Raw genomic sequence first — 23,276 nt, 5'->3', positions numbered from 1 at the left:
TAGTTTTCTGGATAAAAATCCCCATTTCCTTCAGCTGGTTTCTCACAGTTTGGTGGCAAACTTTGGTTTAAAAAAATCTTTTTTAAACAGTCTATTTTCAAACATACAGCTTCGAGTTTTCTGCTCCGACACTTTGACATCTTGCATGTTTCCCCTTTTACAACCTGCCCATTTTGTTTGTATTGTATTAAATTTGGGGCTGGGTGCAGGGCCTTTGGACTATTGCCCCTGGTTCCCTGGAGCCTTTGCTCCACGGCCACGAGGGCTCCGTCTAAGGCCCTACTTTGCTGTCTTTTGCCTGGGTTCCATGCTCCTTTGGGACTGCTGGTTGCCCGGGTCTTGGGGCTCTTTCTCCTGGCTTCTAATCCCTGGAGGGGGGGTGCACTCATTATGCCATACATTTTGCGCACACATTCCTGTGGTTGTCCTGTGGTTTTAATAATCAGTAAACCAGAATGATGTTTTCACATGTTGGCTGCTGGTTGCTGTTCTTGTTTTTTTCCCCCATTTATCTTCCTTTAATTGCTCAGGAATAAATCACATTAGGTATGTTTTACCAAGCTGAAATGTTCACTTATAATTCAGTCAAAATCTAAGATTATTTTCTAATAAATAAAACAGCTGAATGAATTTTTAACTAATGTCTTAGTGAATAATACATTTGTATAATAATGGGACTCTTTTTCATCTTCAAGCTGCTGGGAAAAGGCAGAAACAGATGCACCACAATGTGAGAATTAAGGTCATGTTTGTCTTCTGTTTATTGTTTAACTCAGAGAACAAGTTGATGCCACTGTTGTGATCTGTGAAGTAGGAAAAATACAAACTGTTGCCAGTCACCGAAACAGGAAACACATGCTGAAATTAATCTGTTGCTCAGGTTTAAAAAGAAAGAAAGGGACACGCAATGAATAAATATTCATAGGTGTAATGAAATGGTACATTTAGATTCCGCCCACATCACATTCTTCCCAGCATCCTGTTTCAACAGGAAACACAATAAAAATGGGCAGAATTAGTCAAAAGGCAGGATTCACACAGAATTCAAATTGGTTTCTGCTTCACAATGATTGCCCCCGATGTTTGGAACATTTTCTCAGCTTTTCTGCGAGCGACGCTAACAAAGAGAAGCCAACAGGCCAATTCAGTTCCACACCACCTCATTGAAAGTGAATGAGAGCAGAGACTGTGTGAATCCTGCCTGAATGTTCGACACGCCCTCCGTTACATCAGCTCATAAGAAAAAAAACCCAAAAAAACTGCATGCAACCGTAACCAGAAACATAGTGAAATCAAATATGGCGATGAGATAAAAAAAAAAACGGTCTTAAAACTGTGCAATATTCACTTAATTTTATTCTCATTCTGCATCTTTAAGTGGTAAATTGCGTACTGCAGTTTAAAACGTAGTTTAAAATAGTTAATAATCAGAACTCTGCATTTGCATATTCACTTTCACAATTGAAATTTATCAAGCAAGAAACAATAATGTAGGTAAATTCAAAATGACACACAGAGTATAGATGAGTAGGAACTGTATAAAACAGATGGACGTAGCCACAGTGACCTCATCGACTAATTTGCGGACTGATGTTTGGAAGCCTCGAGTGTAGCGACTGGGCCGACAGCACCGATAACTAAAACATACTCTGCTTTATTTTTCATTCTATTCTAAATTGGACAAAAATCAACACAACGGCCATTACGCAGCATCAAAGATGTCCTGAAACTGGCGATTGAGGCCATAAAGTCATAACGGATCCTATCCCAGCTGTCATTGAGTGAGAGGCGGCGCCTGGACTGGTCTCAAGGAGTCAAATTCCACATATCGTGGATTTGTTTTCAGATAAATGTTGAGACCACACGAGGACTAAAACAATGACTCTGTGCTTCCTTGTCTCTCTGATCATTTTGTCTGTGGTGGGTACGTGTATCTTTAGAGACATTACTTTGTCTAGTCGTCATCATTTTGATTCTCCTTTATTGTATCTGTCTGCACTGATTTTGTTACTTAAGTGTTTTTGTGCCTTTTTCAATTATTTTGCATCTTTCTAGTATGATTGTGTCTATATCATGTGTCCTAACTGCTTTGAGTAGTTATTATTTTCTGTGACTTTGATGTTATTTATACCTCTACAAACAATTTTAATCTCTTGTACTTTTGTAGTCATTTCGGATCATTTATACATCTATTTTTGTAATTTGGGGCTTATTTGTGATAGTTGTGTCTTTACAGTAATTAGAGGTGACCTTTGTAGACTTTTGCCATTTTTCACATCTTTATAGATATTTTATGGTTTTCTGTAAAAGTTATACACTTATTTGCAATAATTTTGTGTCTATATATTTTTTAATGCATCTTTTTAAATGACTTTGTGTCTCTAATCAGTTAGATTTACTGATTTACTGTTTGTATTTGATAAGTCATGTATTGTTTTCCATCTCTTTTTGTCTTATTAAAATCGTTTTATAGTCATTTGGTGTTTCTCTGTTGTAGCTGTATATCTATTCACAATCACCTTGTGTGTCTTTGTAATGTATTTGTGTCTTCTTGTCATCAATTTGGATTGCTGCAGTAATTTCGGATCTAATTTTTGTAACTGACCATCTTCTTATAAAGTTTTCAGCCTCTCTTCTTTTTTTTTTAAATTTGCCTCTCTTTATAGTCGTTTCATTAGTGGTAGTTGTATGTTTCTAAAATGGTGTCTGCCTCGAAAGTTGTTTGGATCTCTTTGCAGTCGTATGGTTTAGTGTATTGAAAAAGTTTACTGTTACTTCTCACCGAGGCTGGCACTCGGGAACCAGAGTAACCCCTGACAGATCTGTGCCACCCGTCCATCCGTAACTGACGTTCTTGCTGCCTTTTCTGCTGTGGTTGTTGCCGTTACTGCTGCTGCCGTTGTTGAATAATCTTCTCTCATTTCCTGCAGAGTTCAGTCAAGTTCAGGTTGAGGCTAGGAATCCATCATGCCAAAGTCCACATGGCTTTTGTATCATCAAAATGTCCTCTATCCCATCACTGTGGTAACCTAACCAACATCCAGCGTTATTTAAAAACTGGAACCACAGAGAAGAGCAGTGCGGCCAACATGGCCAGCATTGAAAAGAAATTTGGTCCAGAAAAAAAAAAAAAAAAAAAGTGTCAGTTACCATTTGGCTGTGCGTAGGTTTAGGACAACAGCTTTAAAGCTCCACCACCCTTCTTGTCTTAAGTTGAGTGCTTTAGGTGTATGCAAATACACACAGAAACACACACAATGACACACTAAATAATGTTTGTGCAAAGAAAATAAATGGCAAAAAACTGACTCCAAACAGTCTGATAGATGAAGAGATGAACTACATTCAGCTACAACAGCCTGTGATAGTGCAATATCTACACAAACACATACACGCTCACACACACACGCTCACAGACACACACACACACACACACACACACGCACACACACACACACACAGTTAGATCTCAGTGGCGACTCCGGCGTGAAGCTGCTCGGCCTCTCCCCTGCAGGATCTGATCCCATTTCTGAACAGAAAGACAGACAGACAGTGAAACAGACAGCAGACATCATCTGCCACGAAATAAATGAGAGAAGAAGCAGTGATGGAGCAATACTGGCTAGTGAGGAACAGCGCCACCAGCTGGCAGATGAAATAACTATGCTTTTAATGGTAATGAATAACTCGGAAATGAGAAGATCCATCAAAATACCTTCAGCTCCTGCTGCCTATCGTTTACCCACAACTGAACCATTATTAGGTTTAAATGTTGGCTGCTTAGAGAGGCTATGATGGGAACTTGCCCAAAACTTTTACATCAATGAAAGCAAGTGACCGTAATTAGAAGTGGTGCGGGTCTGTTTGTTTGGTGCTGCTGCTGTCATTTGCTAAAAGCAGATAAAAGTGTCTCTTTGTGAGCAAAGCAAAGCAAAAGAGACTGAAGCAGAAGTGTGTTTAAAATGAAACTGCAACAGGTGGATATTTTGTTACACACCTTGACCTTCTTGCCCATTCTATCCTTCCATTTCTGAGCAATGGAGCCATCAATCAGAAGCAACCTGCAACCACAAACGCTAAATTAGCTTGTTTTTCTGTAGCCAACATGGAAATACAATAAAATCAACTATAGATTTGTCTGTGACTCGTTATCATGGGTATAAACAGTAATCAATCAGAGTAACACAAACAGGATTTGCATAGTCGGCAGTGTATGTATGAGAACGTCGCTGTTTTGCAAGAAAAAAAAAAATTTAAATAAAAAAAAAGACCAAAAACCAGAAACAGGGGTTTTCCCCACAGGAGTGGTTCCAGCGCGTAACTTGGAACCAGTTCTGTTTTGACGACCAAAGCTCTGGCTTCAGCCCAGAGGAAAAAGTTTTTACTTGATCAAAACAATGAACAGCTCATGTCAGGGGCTCGGGGCAGAGTTATGGGGACCAACCTGAAAAAAAAAAAGCCTGTGTAGCTTGCAGTCTGTGGAAAATCAAACCAGTTCTGAGCTGGAAACAACTTAGAACCAGTTCTATCACTCGGCCTGAACCAGCACTTGAACCACTTTGGTCAAAGAAGGTTAACGGGGAACCGGTAAATTCTAGTTCGAGTGAACTCATTGTGCATCTCCTGCGGCTCATACCTTGACGTCTCCTCATGTTCGTAGCCCATAATGAGGTACTCCTCCCCAGGAGCCAGAGGAGGGCACAGACAAGAGGATGAGTAGTAGAGTGTCTGCGTCTCCCTAGGAATGTTGACCAGAGATGACTTGAGCACCTCCTTCACATCCACCACTGCTGTGGGCTCCAGACCGCGATTCCTCACCTCCCTAACTCGTGCCCGGATCACTAAAAGAGGGAGTTGTCAGCAAATACTTAACCTCTGAACACAGTAACATAAAAGCTACAGAAAACAAGCTTTTCCAGAGCTTAAATTTGTCCGATATGTACCAGTGACAGTATTTAATCTATTTTCCAGTTCACTTATGGAGTGCCTCAAGGCTGAGTCATTAGTCCTGTACTATTTACTGTTAACATGTTACCTTGTTGCCCATGTAAAGCAAATTTTGATATTTCCTGCAAAACATGTGTTAGAAAAATAACTTTAAAATGTATATTGTACTCAAATGTGGGGTTAAACAGTTTTAAAAATAGTTTTTGGGTTAGAATTTTTTTTAGGCAAATAAAAAATACAGACTTGATGATTCTGAGGAGCTTTAATTCAAAACAAGTAACCATATCATGCAATACATGCTAGGGGCATTAGCATAACTCGCCAACAATACTATCTAGCAATGCATTTGATATCTTTCTTGTAAAAAACATTGCTTTTGTCATGTAAATGCTTCTTCCTTGGATACCAGAATCTGTAGAACCAAACTTATTTTCGAAATTTCCAAGGAAGGACAAGAACGACTACAATCAACATAGCCCAGCTTTTAGATCAAGTCTCCCAGAAGTGCCATATTGATATTAGTTTTCAAATAGATGCCTCCCAAACACATTAATTTGTCAAAGCGTTGAGAACCCTTGATGAAAACAGTAATCCTACCTTGCAAATTACAGGAGTTGCAGGTCTACTGCTGCCTAAACTCTGGCGTTATTCGGGGGCTAGTAGTGGACTGAGCTAACCTTTTAAAAAGACCAAACTCACATATTACACAACTAAAATCAATTAGGGCAGCAGTATACCACCAACTCCAGTGTTCAGCGAGATAAAATGACTATTTTTCAAAAGGACTCTGGTGTCTCTGAAGAGAGGAGCTTCAGCTCAAATAGTCCAAGAAAAGAAACCACACGATTCCTTAAGCTTGGACCACAAGATTAAGTTGTTTAATCGAGCTTCTTAGACCTTTTAAAAGTATAAAAAAAAATTATATTCTTTCATCTGCAATGAACTTCCATGGTCTCCTGGTGTCCTAACATCCCATTTGGATGTTATCTAATATCACCAACAAAAATGTCATCTGGTCAAGAAGGCTGCAATAAAACTGCCCACTAAATCCAACATAATAATACAAAGAAGATCAGTTTCAACACACTGATGGAGAATTCTGAATACTTTTACATAACCACAACACTGGGCATTTTGTTATATTTCCAACATCTTAATCCCTTTAAAGCTTGAATGCAACCTGAGATCTTCTGACAAATCTCTGTACCAAAGGAATTTTAGAGTCTCTTATTTGTAAATTTCTTTTTAAAGTCAATACAGCTAAAACACTTTGCTTAGTTAATTTCATACATAGTATACTTCTTCACCTGCAGCTGGCGAAGCAATTCAGACCTTTTAAATTGACTTGAATAAATTGAGTGAAGTTGTTAACAACAATTAATCTTCACGAATTAAAACTGAATATGGTTTGTTAGGCTGCTGTCCTTGGTGCTGAACAGACAGCTTTTAAGTAAGGATGCACATGTATATATATATATATATATACATATATATATATATATATATATATCTATATATATATATACACATATATAGATATATATATATATATATATATCAGCAAAACACTGGTATCGGATGACATTTAGCAAGGTGATCTTGATTGGCCCATTGGCCATTAGGATGCATTCTGGTAAAGTCACACTAACTGACAAGATTTATTCAGTTTGTAATGCTTTAACAGGATGTAAAGTATTGAAATACTTTATTTATTTTTATAGTGCATATTAAATTGTTTCCTGGCACAAAAGGAAAAATAAATAACAAGAGAACTCTGAGCGGGCCTTTGGCAAAATTCCTTTTAACATTCGTATTGGCTCAGACTTTCAGAACTGGTGCATCCAACCTTTTGAGGCAATATAAATACAGATGTGAGTTTGTCATTCAGTTTATGTAACCCATTATACTGAAATGTATGCCTTACACCCAAAGCAAAGTGTAATTCAAAATTAAGTAAGGGTATATATATATGAGCTGTGTTTCTAAATATTATATTTTAACATTCTGAGGTTTTATTATGAGTGCACACTTTTGGTGCTCAGGCCCCATCACTTTGTCAGCATTTTAAATGTCTGGTGTGTGTTTCAGGTCATAAGGCCTGCTGTTGCGGTCCACCACGGTTCCATTAGCGACAAACCAGGGCTGACAGACACGGGGCCCGAAGAGACAGCCAAGACACTTAACATCCAAAAAGCCAAGTGGCAGCAATCCCTTTTCCCAAAAAGAGAAATGATGTAAATAATGTACCCAATGCAAGAGTTGCTGTGAGAAACAAAGCACTCAGATAACAGAGAATGACCAGAAACAAGTTGGTGTGGCGGGTTGTGGTCTGTAGAACAACCTGCAGCCGAGTTATTTGGCAAGGTGAGAGCACTGATACAAACATTTATAAATGTCTGACAGACCATTACGCTTTAAAAACGTGCTCCGTTACAATAAGATCCGAGTTTTAAAAGGAACTCTGATTTAATGATGGTTGGGGAAAAACAATCTTAACTTTTTTCCTGTATGATTTCTGGAGCCAGAAGTGTTAGTGAAGTCCGAATGCAAGTCCCTTTGGGATTTGCCAATCATGCCTGTGTGCTGCTGTAATCATCTGGAAAAGCCTTTCTGGTCCAGTTTTTTTTTTCCCTCCAATCTTGCTAAGCTAACAGTTCGTGCACCAAAACCTTTCCTTTTAAATCAGGGAGGAAAACAGCTCAGAGGGAAAGAATCTGCTGAGGAGTTCAGTGATTTAGTATCACTGAAGAGTTTTAACACAACACACTGGAAGCACATAAAAGTGTATTCAGACTTATGAGACAGGATACAATGTGATGCTCAGATTATATTTAAAAATCTAGAGTCGTCTTCCTTTCTTAACTTGCTGAAGTTCAAAAAATAAAAAATATAGACTGCCTATGTTTTAAGTTTTGATTGATTATGTCCTGCTCCGTAAGGATGATGGTATGGAGTTGCATGGTATGTCCTGATTTGCAGCTTTGCCTCCATTTGAATTACTTCTAACTAGATATCAGAGACAGATCCATCTGTGTCCTTATTATCTAGTATTAACCAAACTGCTTAAATTACAAACCATATTTCTAGAAAATTATGGAGGCTTTTCTAAAATACAGCAAAAACTTAAATATCTTATTTGTTTGAACCAGTTTTTAAACTGACCAGTGTCACCACTGACCATCTCCGTTGTATTATTAAAATATTATAATTTGACACTGATTCACACTCAAAGTTGGGATAAATGGTGCGATAAAAGTGCGTTTATAATTGTGTAACATGGCCTTGCTTTTCCACAAAAGCAGCTGAAACGTGGACTGCACATGTCCACCGTCTTTCTGTCCATCTGAGATGAACTTGTGTGCAGAGGACTTGGCGTGTTTCTGCCCAGAGGTGAATTATGGCCTCCTTCTTGTGCAATGCAGTTTCAGGTTACGTCTCCCGATGCAGCGGTGGGCTATGCCGAGAGAAAATATGTTCTTAATTATGCTTTAATGTCATTTTTTACTACATACTAGATACTAACTGATACTCTTTGGTACCATCTTGGCCAATGTTCCATAAAAGCTGAGCCAATACTGTTTATTGATAAGGCAACACTGCAGAAAGCTCATCGATCAGAGAATCATCCCCTGTGTGCATGAATAACTCTCTACAAATCACACAGGATATAAATCACTGATATCTCATTTTTGTGCATGACTAATGAGTGCATGAACTTGTTTACCATCAGGGAGTACAGATCTACGGACGGATTTTTGAGTCTCTGCTGACTGGAGTGTTCAGTCATTCTAATCTGTCCTAAAAGATATTCAGATCCTTCTTAATTAAAAGCCTGTTGCAAACTCTTTTGGTGCAATAACTCCTCTATAGTCCTCACTTATAAGTCTCTTTGGATAAATGCGTCCGCTTCGTCACTTTAAAGCTGCCGTCTGCAACATTTTTTTAGTCATATTAGCTTGAACTGTCATGGGATTCTGGAAGTAGAATATTAAATAGGCTGTTTAGAAAAAATCCCGAATTCTGCAGCTCCCTCTGAAGCCTGTAATCGTGCTTGCAAAAATCGAGCGCTCCCGGCTGTTTTTAACCAATCACGTTAGGTTTATTATTGATCTATTATCTGAGCAGAACAGTCACCAACCACGTCTTCCATGCTGAGCGTGAGTCTGCCCCCAGCTTGTGTGCGCGCACACTGGTGTGAACTCACGTGCACAACCTCGTCCACAGAGGGGGAGGGACCTGAAAGTTGTATCAGTTTGAATTTTCCGACTTTAGACTCGGAATATTGAAAACCTGCCGACGGCAGCTTTAATGGAATAAACACACAAACTAACCATGCCGAGTTGAACCATACCATAGAGAGCAAAAAAAAACAACACTGTCAGGCGCCTGAGGCCTCGACAGTCATCCAACACTTACAGCCCTTGGCCTTTACACACTGAGATTTCCCCAGACTCCCCGAATATTTCATAATGTTTTGCTCTGTAGACGCAGAAAGACCAAAGTTACTAGGGAAATATTTTTTGGGAGCTTATTGATGACTCTCTGATTGCGTTTGGCACATAGTGATGAGCCACAAAGAACTACTCGGCCAATTCTACTTTGGTTATTGTGAGAGCGAACTGTGACTTGCCGTGTTTTATGTTTTTGTTCCATTTGCAATGGTTTTACTGTCTTGGGTTTGATAAGTCTGACGGACGCTTGTAAAGACGGACGTGCCCGCACCCTCTTCTCTGCAAAAAATTGAGAGGCGCGTGACCGGTTGAAACAACTTATTCAAACCAACAGATGCAAAAAAACATCCCAAAATCCTACAGTTTCTTTATGCATCAGATATGTGTGGTGTATGGGCTTTTGTTATTCAGAACAATGCAATAAAAAGCACGACAACAATGTGAACATTACGTGAAATCATCGCAGAGCTGCAGACTGATTTAATTCTCAGCAGATAGAGAGTACCCTTTAAGAAAAGGATTCGATGAGTAAATATACAATATATATTATAGTATATACTCATGTATTACTACAACAGCTTGAGAGTAAAAACTGGAAAAAAATCCAAAATGGCTCACCGTAGTTGTAGTTGTTCTTCAGGTAGGTTTTCTGACCCATTCTGACGGTCTTACATTTGCAGCGATCTACACACACACACACACAAAAAGTTATCATTTTTTAAAGAAAGAGAGGCTGTGGTCAGACTACGTTTCTGTGGATGGAACAAGACTCTCACAATGATGTCTTGTGAGGGTTAAAGTCAACAAAATAATATTTTTGTCTGAGGAGAATGCCTTAATACTTTAACATTTTCAGCTAATTGTCTGCAAAAAATGTCACTGTGCAGATAAAAAATAATGATTCAAAATAAAAATGTATAAATCAAGATCTAAGACCCTGCCCTATTGTCTCAACAGATTTCATATACATTTGACAAAATACGGTCCTAATTTGTGACCTAAAGAAGGTTTGGCAGTTGGATTTGTTACGTATGAACTGAGCCATGCTTTCCACACAGCTCAGACATGAACACTTTATCCATCTTTAAACTGTCTCACATAATCCATCTTTAAACTGTCAACAAAAACAGGAAAATTAAGATGAATGTTTCCTAAAATCCTTAATTAAATCCTCTTAATGACACACCCTTCCTTGGAGGAGACGAACTGTTAAAAAAAAAAGGTAGCGACAGACAGACACACTACTTCACCTCCATTTGGTCCCCTGCAGTGGAGGTTGTTGGAGTCCATTGGAAAGTCTGGATTGGTTTCTGTGAAGGAATCAAACCCCAAAAAAGATCAGGTTTCTAGTAAACTAGATTACAGACTAGTTGTGTGAGTCTTGTGTAGGTTTAAAACTACGGTACAAGAAAGGACTCAACTGACCTGAAAGAAACCCAGAACAATTTTCATGACTGATATTCAAACCTTCCACAGGGTGGCTACCACGATTACTGAGAAATATCGATTCCCTCGCTGTATGTTTCATCTGCTTTTTGGCTACTCTTTGATTGTGTTTCTTTATCTTCATCTTCAAAATACCCCAAATGTCTTCTGTTGGATTCAAGTCTGGAGACATACTTGGCAAGCTGATAGTTTTCACTTTCTTGTGTGATTTTGACAGTCTGCTTTTGGATGCCTCTCCTGTGAGGACTCTGGCCTGTGAGTTTTTCTTGTATTCAAGTATTTTGGCATTTTATCAACTCTCGTCCAGCCCCATATAATCACACTTCCACCTCCGTGCTTCACTGTCAGGATAACTCATCCACTGTACTACTCCTGGACAACTTGTCAACTCAAAAATAAAGAACTTACTAAGGAGTTGATACAAACAGCAGATGGTAATATACTGTATAAGTAGATACACCATATTACCGATGGTTTTTGGTTGAAAATGACTTGTTTGTCTCTCATTTGTGGAAACTATGAGGTTGCATCTGTTTGACATGATGTGACCGCTTGATCAACCTAATTTACAGCACTGTGTACATGTTTGTATACTTTTGTCACACAGAGAGGAATCTGTTTGGCCCCAAATGCATTCCTCTTACTTCATTTCTAATTCGTAAAGAATCGGCAAGGCGCTGCAAATCAACAACCTAACCCAACGGCCTTGTTTCAGGGAAACTGACTGCAGTGGAGTGAGGATGGAAGGTGAAAGGACAGAGCCTCACCTGGGTTACACCTGGTTGGGTCCTGGTAGTATGGACCTACAGAGACACAGAGAACAGAGTTAGTGAACAGAAAGAAAATACATCCGAAGGAGAGGTTCTTGGTGTTGAAATAACATAACATACTGATGTTGCTGGAGCTACAAAAGCTAAAGTTTATCCTGAGGGTATAAGTTGCTCCACTGTAGAAAGAGTCAATAAGAAAACAGCCATTGAAGATCCTGTTGAGCACAAGACAATATGTAATCAGTCTAAATGTTTTGGTGCTCCAGACGTTTCAGGTCACGCTAGATTTGAATTGAACACAGATTTCTGATCTTTACTATGTATAGGTGTGGAAAGTTGACTTTCCACGACCGTTGATTTAGTCGTTTTGTTAGCAAAGAGTTAGAACCCTCTGACAAACTGCGCCTGCTGCTTTGGATTTCTTTCCAACAGGAGAGAAACTCCCAGAGAAAGTCACTGGAATGACTTTAAGGATCCACCCTGACTGAACCTCAGCAAATCAACAAATCACACCGAGGGAAAATCCCAAAGCCCTGCTGCGCTGAGCTGAGCCAAGGCAGCTCAGAGATACGTGGGCGTATCGTTATGGAGGTCAAAGGGGTTGAGATGAAGGTTTTTTTCAGGACTTACTGGTCCTGGGCCTGTTTGGAGAAGCAGAGGACAGTAAGGGTTTTATTGGGTGTAAAACGAGTGGGCCGCTTGTATCAAGGAGCTCTTTGAGAAAGTCAGAGGGAGTGAAATCAGAGGGGAAATGACTCATGCTATCTGTTTGTGCGGGAACAGAAAGAGGAGAGTAGGAACACGGCAGAAAACACCGACAGGGCTCAGCTACTCTGGGAAAAGTGAGCATGTTTGTAGTGTAGAGTTAAGTGCCCTCATTCAGAATAGAAGTAGCTTACAAAGTTTGCACCATTGAAAATATTGATGCTGTTAGATGACCAAGAGAAAGTTTTATGGGTTGTTATTTTTCACATTTGAAAAAATGCTATGGGTTGGGGTTGCTTAGAGTCATACTGCACTGATCGGATTGAGTCATTTTGTCAAATGCACATTCTTATTTCTTTTCTAGACCTAAATTTGAAAGCTTATTGATTATTCTGAGACTCTGAGACCTCTTGCACAAAATAATCCTAAGCTCTCATAATGTCTGTGTATGTGAAAATAGCAATAAAAATCGCTCAAATCTTCGTATGATTTCCACTTTGAGCCCGTGAGTGGATAGAGATGGTTATCCCCAAAAGAATTCAGTCAGCCAGTGTTTATAACTTTGTGAGTGGCCGAAAAAGAAGAGGCAAAAATCCTCTCTTTAAATGGGCATCTGATGTAAAACATAGAATTTATGAATATAACAAGTAAAGATACTTGTTTTTCTTGTTTTGACAAACAGAACCTCTACAGTTCTCTCTTTTATGGAAATCACCCTGTCAGTACACTTCTAATAATACAGCAGCCATATCATGACAACAATAAAGACATAAGATGGTGAATATACCTGGACCTTCTGCCTTGACAATGGCCTCTGGCGAGATGCAGACTCCGCGGTCGTACAGCGGCAGCTCGTTGCAGGCCAGGCTGTCGGGCCAGCTGTGATTGTAACGCCTCATCACCGGCTCGCAGCCAGACTTCGCCCGCTCGCATACGGCCTTGCAGGGTTTGATGGGCTCGTGCTGGAAGTCGATGGTACAGATGGGAGCATACATGGCACAAAGGAAGAAGAGTAAATCCGGACTGCAGCCAGTACCTGGACAGGCGAGAAAACACAGATGTGTTACGAAAATTTTCTTTAAATCAATAGAAATAAAATTTTTGGTAAATGTAAACTATACCATGGTACCTAAACAATAATATCATATATATTTTTAATATAAAAACTGTTTAAAAAACTGTTTTTGGAATAATATTTAGAGAATTGGTGGGTGTTAGGCTCTTAGCAGTTGAACAAGATTTGGATGGTGGGGCTAAATGCTGGAGCTTTTTGTACATTTGTGAAGGTTAAAAGATTTGTTCAGCTCATTCCCCTGGTTCTGAATATCAAAACCCAATTCACTTTACCTGTTGACAGTCGTGCATGGCAAACAGTTGGATCCCTTTTTCCAAATGATAATAATGAGAGCTCAATATGAGATGCATACTGATTTAATCTTCCATGCAAATGCACAGCTGAGACAGACGATCCAATGAGTGACTGCATTCGATGCACGAGTCACCAACAGCAAAACGCTCAGTTACAGTGCCTGCTTATCATTGGTTGGAGCAATGATAAGCAGGCTTTGGCATTGACACGGCTTCCTGCTTAAAATAACCTGCCCTATAGTCTTGATTTTGGCCCCTTTACTTAACCAAATGGGAAGACCAGGCAGAGCCATTGCTGAAAACAAATGCTATTAACTCAATCTTGTCATTAAATGGACACAGATATCTCTAGCCAGATGTCCTTAACTGTAGCATACAATAGCACTGAAAAAGAATAGCTTTGTATAGTGCAAACACCTAAAACTTGTGCTTAAGAGCACAAATATACAGCCCCTATATTCCACCAGAGTGAGGCTCCCACATCTGTTAAACTTTGTGTGAAAAAAAACGCAAAAGGATGCTTATTCTGTCTCAGCTCAGTTCATTTGAGCCGGAGTTGTTGTTTTTTCCCCAGCAGGACTCACTTCTTACATGAGTTGGGTACGTTGTGTCCAGGAACCTCTGGCTGACAACACACTGGATGTTCAACAGGATGGTTAATGTGACTGCCATACCGCTGCATGTTTCACACAGCATGAGTAAACAGAGTTCAACAGTGGGTAGAGCAGGAATCAGCTTTTTTATTGCAGAGCAGGGATGTGGTTTGGCTGTGCAGCTTCACAATGAAGTCACAGAAATATTTTGAACTTGTGACCTGAAACTGCTTCCTGGTTTTTGGCCTGCACATCTTTCATTAGAACATTTTTTTGGTTAAAGTTTAGAGTTCTCACTTTCTCTTTCCACTCCTCTAACCTCAGCTGTGCTTCAAGTTCAGTGAATCCCTAAATGTACACATGTGTAAATCAGAAACCTCATGGCAGTTCATAAGGGTGGTCTGCATGCCTTAAATTTTGAGTCTGCTTAACATTTAAAGAATATTTTGAAAATCAGACCACAAATCTCAGAGACTCAACACATGTATAACATTTATATTCCCAAATAAGTTAGAAAACCAGTTCGCACATCACATTGCTGAAGTGAACACATATTTAAGTGACACAGGAATGTAAACTTCTTTATACATTGGGCGTAATAAGGGCTACTTTTGGCATCTATTAGGCAAGTTATGCCAGTAGAACATTTTGTGTGGACCAGATTGCACCTAAAAAGTCATGAGCTGGGCCTGAGATGGGGCTAACCTGGGTAATGTGTACGCCAATATATTATAAGTTGGCCTAAAAATGGATATAAGAAAGTTTTGTAAATGCTTCAAATTAGGCAGTTATTCAAGGCCCAGAATAACTATCTAAGGGCTCCGATACACAAAACCAAAGTGAAGAACCAAGCCCAGATAAAATAATGTTTGGCCTCAACATGTCTCACATCTGCAGTTTTCTTTCGCCCACATTTGAATGATGGGATTGACTCAGGGTGAATGCGGCTGTCTCGACTTAGCCGCATCCACCAAATCTGCACTTTCCCTGAGCCCCACCTGGCCCTCACAACACTTTCCATAACCCAGCAAAGCTGGCTGTTGACATTTAGGCCACATCTGGCTCATAGAACGCAGACCATAACTGAAGGTAGACCCAGCTCATGACCTCCGGGCCACGCCTAAACCCACGTATGACTTGCCAGTGCTGTAATGTTATCTGGAATGGGGTTGTGATAAAAATCCCCTGCTGTGTCATCTCACATCTTTAGAGTACTGGCAATGAAAATACAAAACAAAACCGTAAAGACGACATCCAACTGCCAACTAGGACATACAATCCAAGCCCAACCTAAACCCAATCTAATTACACACCAAGCAGACTGTCATCAATGCACTCGAAATTTGCGCTAGCTGACTGTTTGCTTGGTATATAAAGGGCCCTTAGCCCAGTTCCTGCATAAATTAGTAGTTCCTGAGACTGATTAATCACCTAAAAGTTGATGGTTGGTAGTGTTTCTTTAAGATTGTATTTGGTAAGGCGATACTTTAAGCTTATGTACAACATCTTAGTTTAGGGTGTTAAAACAATAACATTAGCAAATAAGCACTGAATTCCAAACTCAGCGGCTCGCTGATGGGAATGTCAGTTTATCAGGCATTTCATCATAAACCAAAAGCATTGGAAATATTTAAATTTTTTTCATGTAATGAATCTGCTAAATGGAGGCTGACAGGCAAAGCTATTACAACTCATCCTTTGAAATTCACCCAGTAGCTGTTTCATTAAAGACCAAAAATGTAAATTTAATATTGGGGAGTATATTCATATTCATATTCCGGAGGTCAATATTCAGTTAACACACATTAATCCATCCATAACTCAAGTATTATCAAGCAAATACAGAACCAGAACACATAAAACACAGTGCATCACCAAAGAAAGTAGGAATCATCCACAAGGCAGCTTGGATAACTCCAATAGCTGTTGGATTGATAGATTAACGTCAAAGTCTTATTCCCTGTTCTTTTAAAAACAAGCATCAACTGATTCAAAAATCCTCTACAACAAAAGGTACAAAGCAACAGCTTCCTAATTAAATGTGAGCTGAAGTCATAAGTGCTTCCGTCTTCTCTGCATGTCCACACTGGCTTAATTAGATCAGTTCTATTCAATACACTATTTGAGAAATGGAAGTTAGAAAAGTTTGCGTTCCTCTGGCAGATATGGCATAATATAAGCAGAAAAAATATAGACATATCCCACCAGAAACAAAAAGACTCGCTCACATGTCAAATACACTCAGTTTACAGACTCAGAGTGGGTATGTACAGAGCGTGCAGATTTGCAGAGCAACTTTGTTAGCTCAAACAAATTCAGATTGTGATGTTTGATATGAGCAGGAAATCAGTATGTTCCTGTTCCAGTCCTCAGGCAGAGGTTTAACAGGGTTACCAGTTCCAGCTTTCCACATGTGGAGATGTACCATGACTTTGCTTTTGTAACACAGCATCACCTAAACTGAATCCTTTATGTATGTTCCACAAAGCATGCTGTCAGAGTAGTATTAGGAACTTGGAGGAAAGATGCAGAACAGTTAAATGTTTAAATGTAACATTTCAGCGTTTTGAACAGCGATCAATTTCCATTCTAGCTATTTCACAGAAGTGGGATTAAGCAGAAATACAGCACTGTGCAAGTCTTAAAACTCAAGATTTATTAAGACAAATGCCAACATTAATGGAAATACAGAATATAAGATAAACAAAGTTTATACAATTCTAACAAACTTAAAAGTCAATATTTGGTATGATTTCCTTTATTCTTCGACTCAGTCTGAACCGTCTGAAGTAGTCTTCAGGAATAGTTCTCCAGGCTTCTTGAAGGACATCCCAAAGCTCTTTTTTGGATGTCGGCTGGCTTTTGTTCCGTTCTCTGTCAACATGATCCCACACTGCTTCAATAATGTTGAGGTCCGGGGAACAAATTATATCTTTGTGACCGGCTGCTGGTAACAAAGTGCATAAAGATACAATCTAAAATTGGTTCTTTGCCAAGTCGTCGACACTGGTTCATCCCTTGAGTTAGGTGCCTTTTTTAAATCTTGAATGAGTCATAGGTCAGTGTTAAGAGGACTTACAAATAAAAATGACATGATTCTTCCAAAAATAGTCAGGTAGAAGGACTGGACTAAAATGAGTGAAAAAGAAGCCAATCCCAAAGAAAAACTTTGAACGACCTTCAGAAAGCCCGGAGAACTATTGCTCAAGATGACTTTAAAAGATCACAAGAAAGTTTGGCTGCTGGGAAGCTAAAAATAAAGAAATGAGGGGTGGCTCAAGACTTTTGTAATATAACTTGTATGATACGGCCAGCTAAATCCAAAACTACTCATCTCCACTACTCATACATCCAGGAGCCATGGGCAGAATTTCAGTGGTTATTTTACAGAGACAGTGAGTAACAGTTATTTTTACTACACTGTAAAGATAAACACAACTTTCACCCAGACAGTGTTAAAACTATACTGTTCAAACTAGTATTTGGTTATTTTGGTGGAGTGTGGGGCATAACCTTAAGCCTTGGGCTGCAACTCTATTCAGTCATCAGACATCGTCAGGCTCTTTTTTTGTCAATAGTCTGACATTATAGAAAATAATTATTAGTAGGATTTAAACTAGTTAGGGGCCAATCAAACTACCTTTTCATATAAACCAACTAATCAACAGAGCTAGGGTAGGTTGTGTTTTATTCTGGGCATTTAAAAAAGATACAACAAAGCAACATGTATTGTACTTTGAGGTTTTTTACCTGTGGGGACTTTGTAAATTTTTTCGTGTTGATGCTTTATTGACCCAAATTGTGTTAAGTTTAACCATCCGATTCTGGCTCCATACTTATTTTTCCCAGGAAATGGGAAACTCTTGGGAAGGATTGAAATTCTTATTAAAGATTTTCAACTTTGGTCACGTTAAGATTCTTCACCGTCCGCTTCCTGGTGAGGGAGATAGTTGATAATCTTTGGAAAATGGTTCCTGCTCCGAGACAGTTTCTGTAAGCAATTTTATGAGTGACTGGAATATTTGGGTTCTTGGAGCAGCTACCAAAGAATTGTGATACGTGGTATGACGGTCTTGGATCAGGGCTGCAGTTAAACCAGAAAACAAAATTGTTTCCATGATCTTGAAGTGAACAGATGGTTTAGGAGTTTGAGGCAGAGTCAGCAGCAAATGACTTAACTGTTTGAGTCCACTGATAGATAAATGAGTAATCTGCTCCGAGCTGGAATCAGTTTGAAATCAAGTCAAATCAGAAATCAGTTTCTACCTTCTCCCCAAAACAAAAAGGACAGTCAACCCAGATTTTAAACAGATAGAGATGCTGCGGTATGTCTTCAAGAGAACTCCTCAGATCAGTGCCAAGAACACGACTGAGCTGAGTTCTGCAAGAAAGAACAGCCCAAACTTACTCCTGATATAGGAGACTTTTTCCTAATTAGGTCTGGCTGGTTATTTAGTCCAAGGGTTCACTTACTTCTTCAACCAGCACTCTGAATGTTGCGCTCAGTAAAGACACGACATAAAATACAACTATGTTTGATTGGTTCAATCACACTTAAAGGTGGGGTAGGGGATCTTTTTCTGGAGCATTTTTTTTACATATTGCTTGAAATACTCTTCACACCCCCATTGCAACCAATTAATTAAAAGTTTTGACACAAATATGAAAAGTTTTAGTGGCCTCTAGAACGTACAATCTAGGAAAAACACTATCCAATCATACTGAACGGACCGTTAACAATGATTGGATTCTGATGCGTCTATCAAACTGCAATCTGCTCCTCCCTCCCCCTCCTTCCCCCTGTGCGCGTACCCTGCTCCGTGAACGAATTACGCGTCCAGAAGCTTGGCAGGAAGCTAAACTAGAGCCAGCTTGGCTAGCAGCTAGCATTATTAAACGTATAGTTAGCATAAACTAAATACTAAATACGGCAACGATCGATGCTTGCTGTCAGAACAGCGCTCGTGCACCTTCGTGCTCGTGCACGTTCATGTACTCTAGAGGCGTGGCTTCGGGGGGAAAGTGAAGAAAAGGGTTGGGACTTTTTACCTGTGTATTTTCAAAATGCAGCTTCGCTGGACTCAAAATCCAGGATCTCCTACCCTACCTTTAAAGCATTAAAGACATTCAGCCAACTTTCGACTTTCCCTTTAGACATATTTGCACAATCAGTCACAATTTCAGACATGTTAGTTAAGTCTGAATCAAACTTCTCAAAGCCAGCTTAACACACCCTGATAAAGCACTTGGGTATCAACTCACTCTGCACGTATAAGCTCAACTAGACTTAAATGTACTACAGTGCTCTGTGCATGTACAGTAAGTGTATCTAAATGCAGCCGATTTCCCAATGAAGCTGCTCTCATATTTTTCTGTTACTTTTGTCAGATGGTTAAATGCATCAGAAATTTAGACTGCATGTCAACGTATGGCCACCTAAAGCGTACCCAGACTGTCGCTCTGCTCTAATCGATTCCTGATTTTAATACCACAGCATCATCTAAAAGAAAAAGAAAATCACCATTTAAAGACATGGTAGGTAATCCTGTTCAGAAACACATTTTGTAATACTGGGTGAAATGGTCCGTCTATCCTGAGAGAAATTTATACAAGATGTATTTAGAAAAAGGGACGAAAATAATCAGACCTCTGTGGCAGCTGCAGGACTGAGAAAAAGTCCAATCAGAGGGACGCTGATCTCGGATTGGTCGCCTACAAAAAACCAATCAGATGCCTCTGCTTTGTGCCTACGCCCCCCTCTGCCGGCTCCCTGCTCCATGTGCGCATGCGGTTCCACCGGCTTTGGATGAAGCACTGACGGAATGGGGAGGGGGGGGGTGGAGCTTAGAGGAGTGGACACTTTCGAATCTTGCTAGCTCTCTTGCTAGCTCTCTAGGATTACCTACCATAGCTTTAAGTGACTTAAAGCCAACATCTGTGCTGTGAACTCGGCTGTACTTACATGCACGGTGATCTCCTGCAGAAAATGTTGCAGAATGTCTTGAACATTTCTTCATACAGTCCACAGCGTCGCAGTGTTAGAGTGAGTTTAGTCAATACCTCAATTTCCCTTATGTGCACATGAACTGGGTCCAAGGGCCAAGTCTAGCTTCAACTGCTGCACCATTCAACTGTGCATGTAACCATCAATTGTAATTATGCAGAGGTGAATAACACTGTGTCTCAATGCTGGAGTGTGGTAGTGGAATGATAATGACCTGAGATCCTTTTTCCATTCGACACTGTACATTTTTAGACTTCATTTTAACCTCACTTTTGTTTTCAATCACAATTTAGTGCCTTTCTGATTATATTCTGATTGACGTATGTGGTTAGGCTCAGAAAAACATCCTGGAAAGTTTCTCTGAACATCTACTAAAAAAAAAAAACAAAAAAAAAAACAACACTCCTTTTCTGACTTGCTAGTTGATAAGTCCCGCCCCACATGCAAAGGACGGACATGTAAGGTAAGAAATAAGCCGCACACTGTGATACGTCCTTCAGCACAAACACAGCGATTTGTATTTTGTGCCCTTAACGATGAAACCAAGAAGGGAGTAAAAACAAAAAAAAAGCCAAAAGTCCTTAGACATGGTGATTAGGAGCAGACTGATAACTTTCACAGCTCGCAAGCAAAAATACTTTTATTAAACCAAAGGGATACCCTGAAAGGTTTTAAAAAGGGATAAATAATCTCTGTGAGCTGCAACTTTTAAGAACTGAAATTATTTCCCGAAGTGACTACTTTACATTAAATATCCTGCACAAGTTAAAATATCCACATGGTGGCTTTTGAAGTACATGTTGCCTTCTTTTAAGCCTAAAAACTGGCCCCATTCACATAAATGAATAAACAAAACAAATTTTCATCATTTTTAAACACAGTGCATCAATGTTTTAACTGCACAAGTGTAGAAAATGAATAAAAAAGTAGAAACTAATTCCCATCTCAGACAAAGATTTTGTAAAAACATTGTTGGAAAGGTGCACGGACGAAATGCAACCATGCTTTTCCATTTACACAAGTGGATTTACTCTTAAAAATGATTGAAAAAGCATCTCCTGCCTAATCTACGAGGCAAAAAAGAACCATTTCTTTGGAGAACAAAGTAGTCCTAACAAGAATGGACGACACCATTTCTGGACATGTTGCTGTTAGAAAAATAAAAATCCATTAACTTAACAAAGTGAAGTGAAACTTTAAAATACTCTGACCCTCATTTCTGTCCTCGTCTACAAACCATTTCTTTTCTTCTTTTGAACTTATAAATGACCATAACAGCAATAAATAAATAAATAATAATAAAAACTGGGTACTGGGCTTAAACGTACTGAGTACTTTCAGTATGAATCAATGTTAAATTTATGGTTTTCTGTTGCCTGAGCTTTTAAATATAAACACAAAAAGCAGAAAAAGGACATTGAAATGTCATGAAGTCAATGTAAAGTTTTCAAATAACATAATCAGATAAGAAAAATACTTATTTCCCCTGAAGCTATTTAATCAATTAGGCCTTACGTTTTATTTTGGAGTCTTTTTTACTTTACTTTGACCATATTTCTCAACCGCGTTCTAGAAAATAATATAATAGTTGGCATAATCAGTCAATTTCTGAGGCTCTCTCATTTGAAGATTACTTTTATAACCTAGTAACTTTCTGTTGTTTTGTTTTTTACTTGTATGTAAATGTTCTAGAAGCTGATATGAAATTCTGTAGATTGATAGACCTCCATCATAATTTGAGATGATTAATTTGTCTTGAATGACTGATTCATCAACAAATCTTTGAGCCCGAAGTCAAACTTTAAGGGTTTATTTCTTTTTAAACTCTTAGATGTGCCATTTAAATATTTTGGTCAGTTTAACTGCAACACCTTTCAAATTTCTTAATAAAAAGGCAAATAACTGCATCATTTGCTACAAAGAAATGCATCAAAAAACGGTATGCATTTAGGTGAAATTCTTAAAAAAAAAAACTCCTTCTAACTTGAAAGTTAAACTATAACCACAAACATTTATGAAATAGAGTTGCTTCCTAACATGACTGCAGGCACATTATAGGAGCCCAGTATGTCAGTTCATTATGCACCAAGTCCATTAAAGAATCAGTAAAGAAGTTTTATTAGGGCACAGACGGCTTTAACTCACCCAGCAGCCCCTCGAACTGCTCGATGGCCAGCACCGCGTTGTCCTGGGTGCTGTGGTGGAGGTGGTTCGGCATCTTGGTCATGTTCCAAGGCATGGACCGGCACAGCGGGATCCGCACCGGTTCGCAGGACGCCGCCCGGACCGCAGGCGGCCACAGCACGCAGGACACGGCCAGAAGAGCCACGGAGAGTCCCGCGGAGAGCATGACGGTCGGTTCAGAGAGCGGAGGGACACACTGAGGCCTGGCAGCGCAGTCGGTGCTCCGGTGGAGGATCAGTCATTCACGCTGAGTTAAATCCAAATCAGGACGAGTTTTTGTTCCTACTGATTGGTGCTTTTCTGCTGCTGCTGTCCGGCCCGCAGCTCGACAGTGGGGCTGCTTTCTTATGCAGACTTCCACCTCCACCTCTTCCTCAATCCCTCCTTCTCTACAACCCCCCTCCCCTACTTTCCTCACCTCTCCTCCTCCTCCTTCTTCTCTTTTTTTTTCTCCGTCCCTTCTCTTATCCTCCACTAAAAGGCAGATTCCTTTTAGATGAAAAGTCAACACGAGTAAAGCCACTAAAAAGCTCTTAGATGTTTATGTCATTACATTTTATGGAATGAGTGGAGAGTACTTACCACACATGTGAACATAATCCTCTACAAGTAGCCTGAAAGTAATGCATTCAAAGTTTAGGATGGTAAAACTACAAATGAAAAAAACGAAAACAAGCTGAGTGGTTAAAAGTCTGGTGGTTCTCAGTCTCAGGCATGCCCCTCTCCAAAGGGTCATCAGATAAATCTAAAGCGCTCACTACAAGATTGGAGGTTCTGATACGCAAACCTGTTTTCTGGTTTTTGGAAT

General features: G+C 39.5%; 1 protein-coding gene across 1 annotated transcript; it reads right to left on the bottom strand.

Moving 5' to 3' along the window:
- Positions 1-737: 737 nt before the first annotated feature.
- On the bottom strand, positions 738-22,841 carry frzb (frizzled related protein). Its single transcript, XM_075480120.1, has 8 exons — positions 22,430-22,841; positions 13,107-13,355; positions 11,612-11,647; positions 10,649-10,708; positions 10,017-10,082; positions 4,637-4,841; positions 3,998-4,061; positions 738-3,529 (listed from the first exon to the last, which is right to left on the bottom strand). The coding sequence occupies exons 1-8, from the start codon at positions 22,632-22,634 to the stop codon at positions 3,470-3,472; spliced, it is 945 nt and encodes a 314-aa protein (XP_075336235.1). The 5' UTR covers positions 22,635-22,841; the 3' UTR covers positions 738-3,469.
- Between the last annotated feature and the right edge of the window lie 435 nt (positions 22,842-23,276).

The sequence above is a fragment of the Odontesthes bonariensis genome, chromosome 12 (assembly GCF_027942865.1).
Source record: "Odontesthes bonariensis isolate fOdoBon6 chromosome 12, fOdoBon6.hap1, whole genome shotgun sequence".
Lineage (NCBI taxonomy): Eukaryota > Metazoa > Chordata > Actinopteri > Atheriniformes > Atherinopsidae > Odontesthes > Odontesthes bonariensis.
Note: the sequence above shows the minus strand (reverse complement) of the source record. Positions and strands in the feature narration are given on the sequence as shown.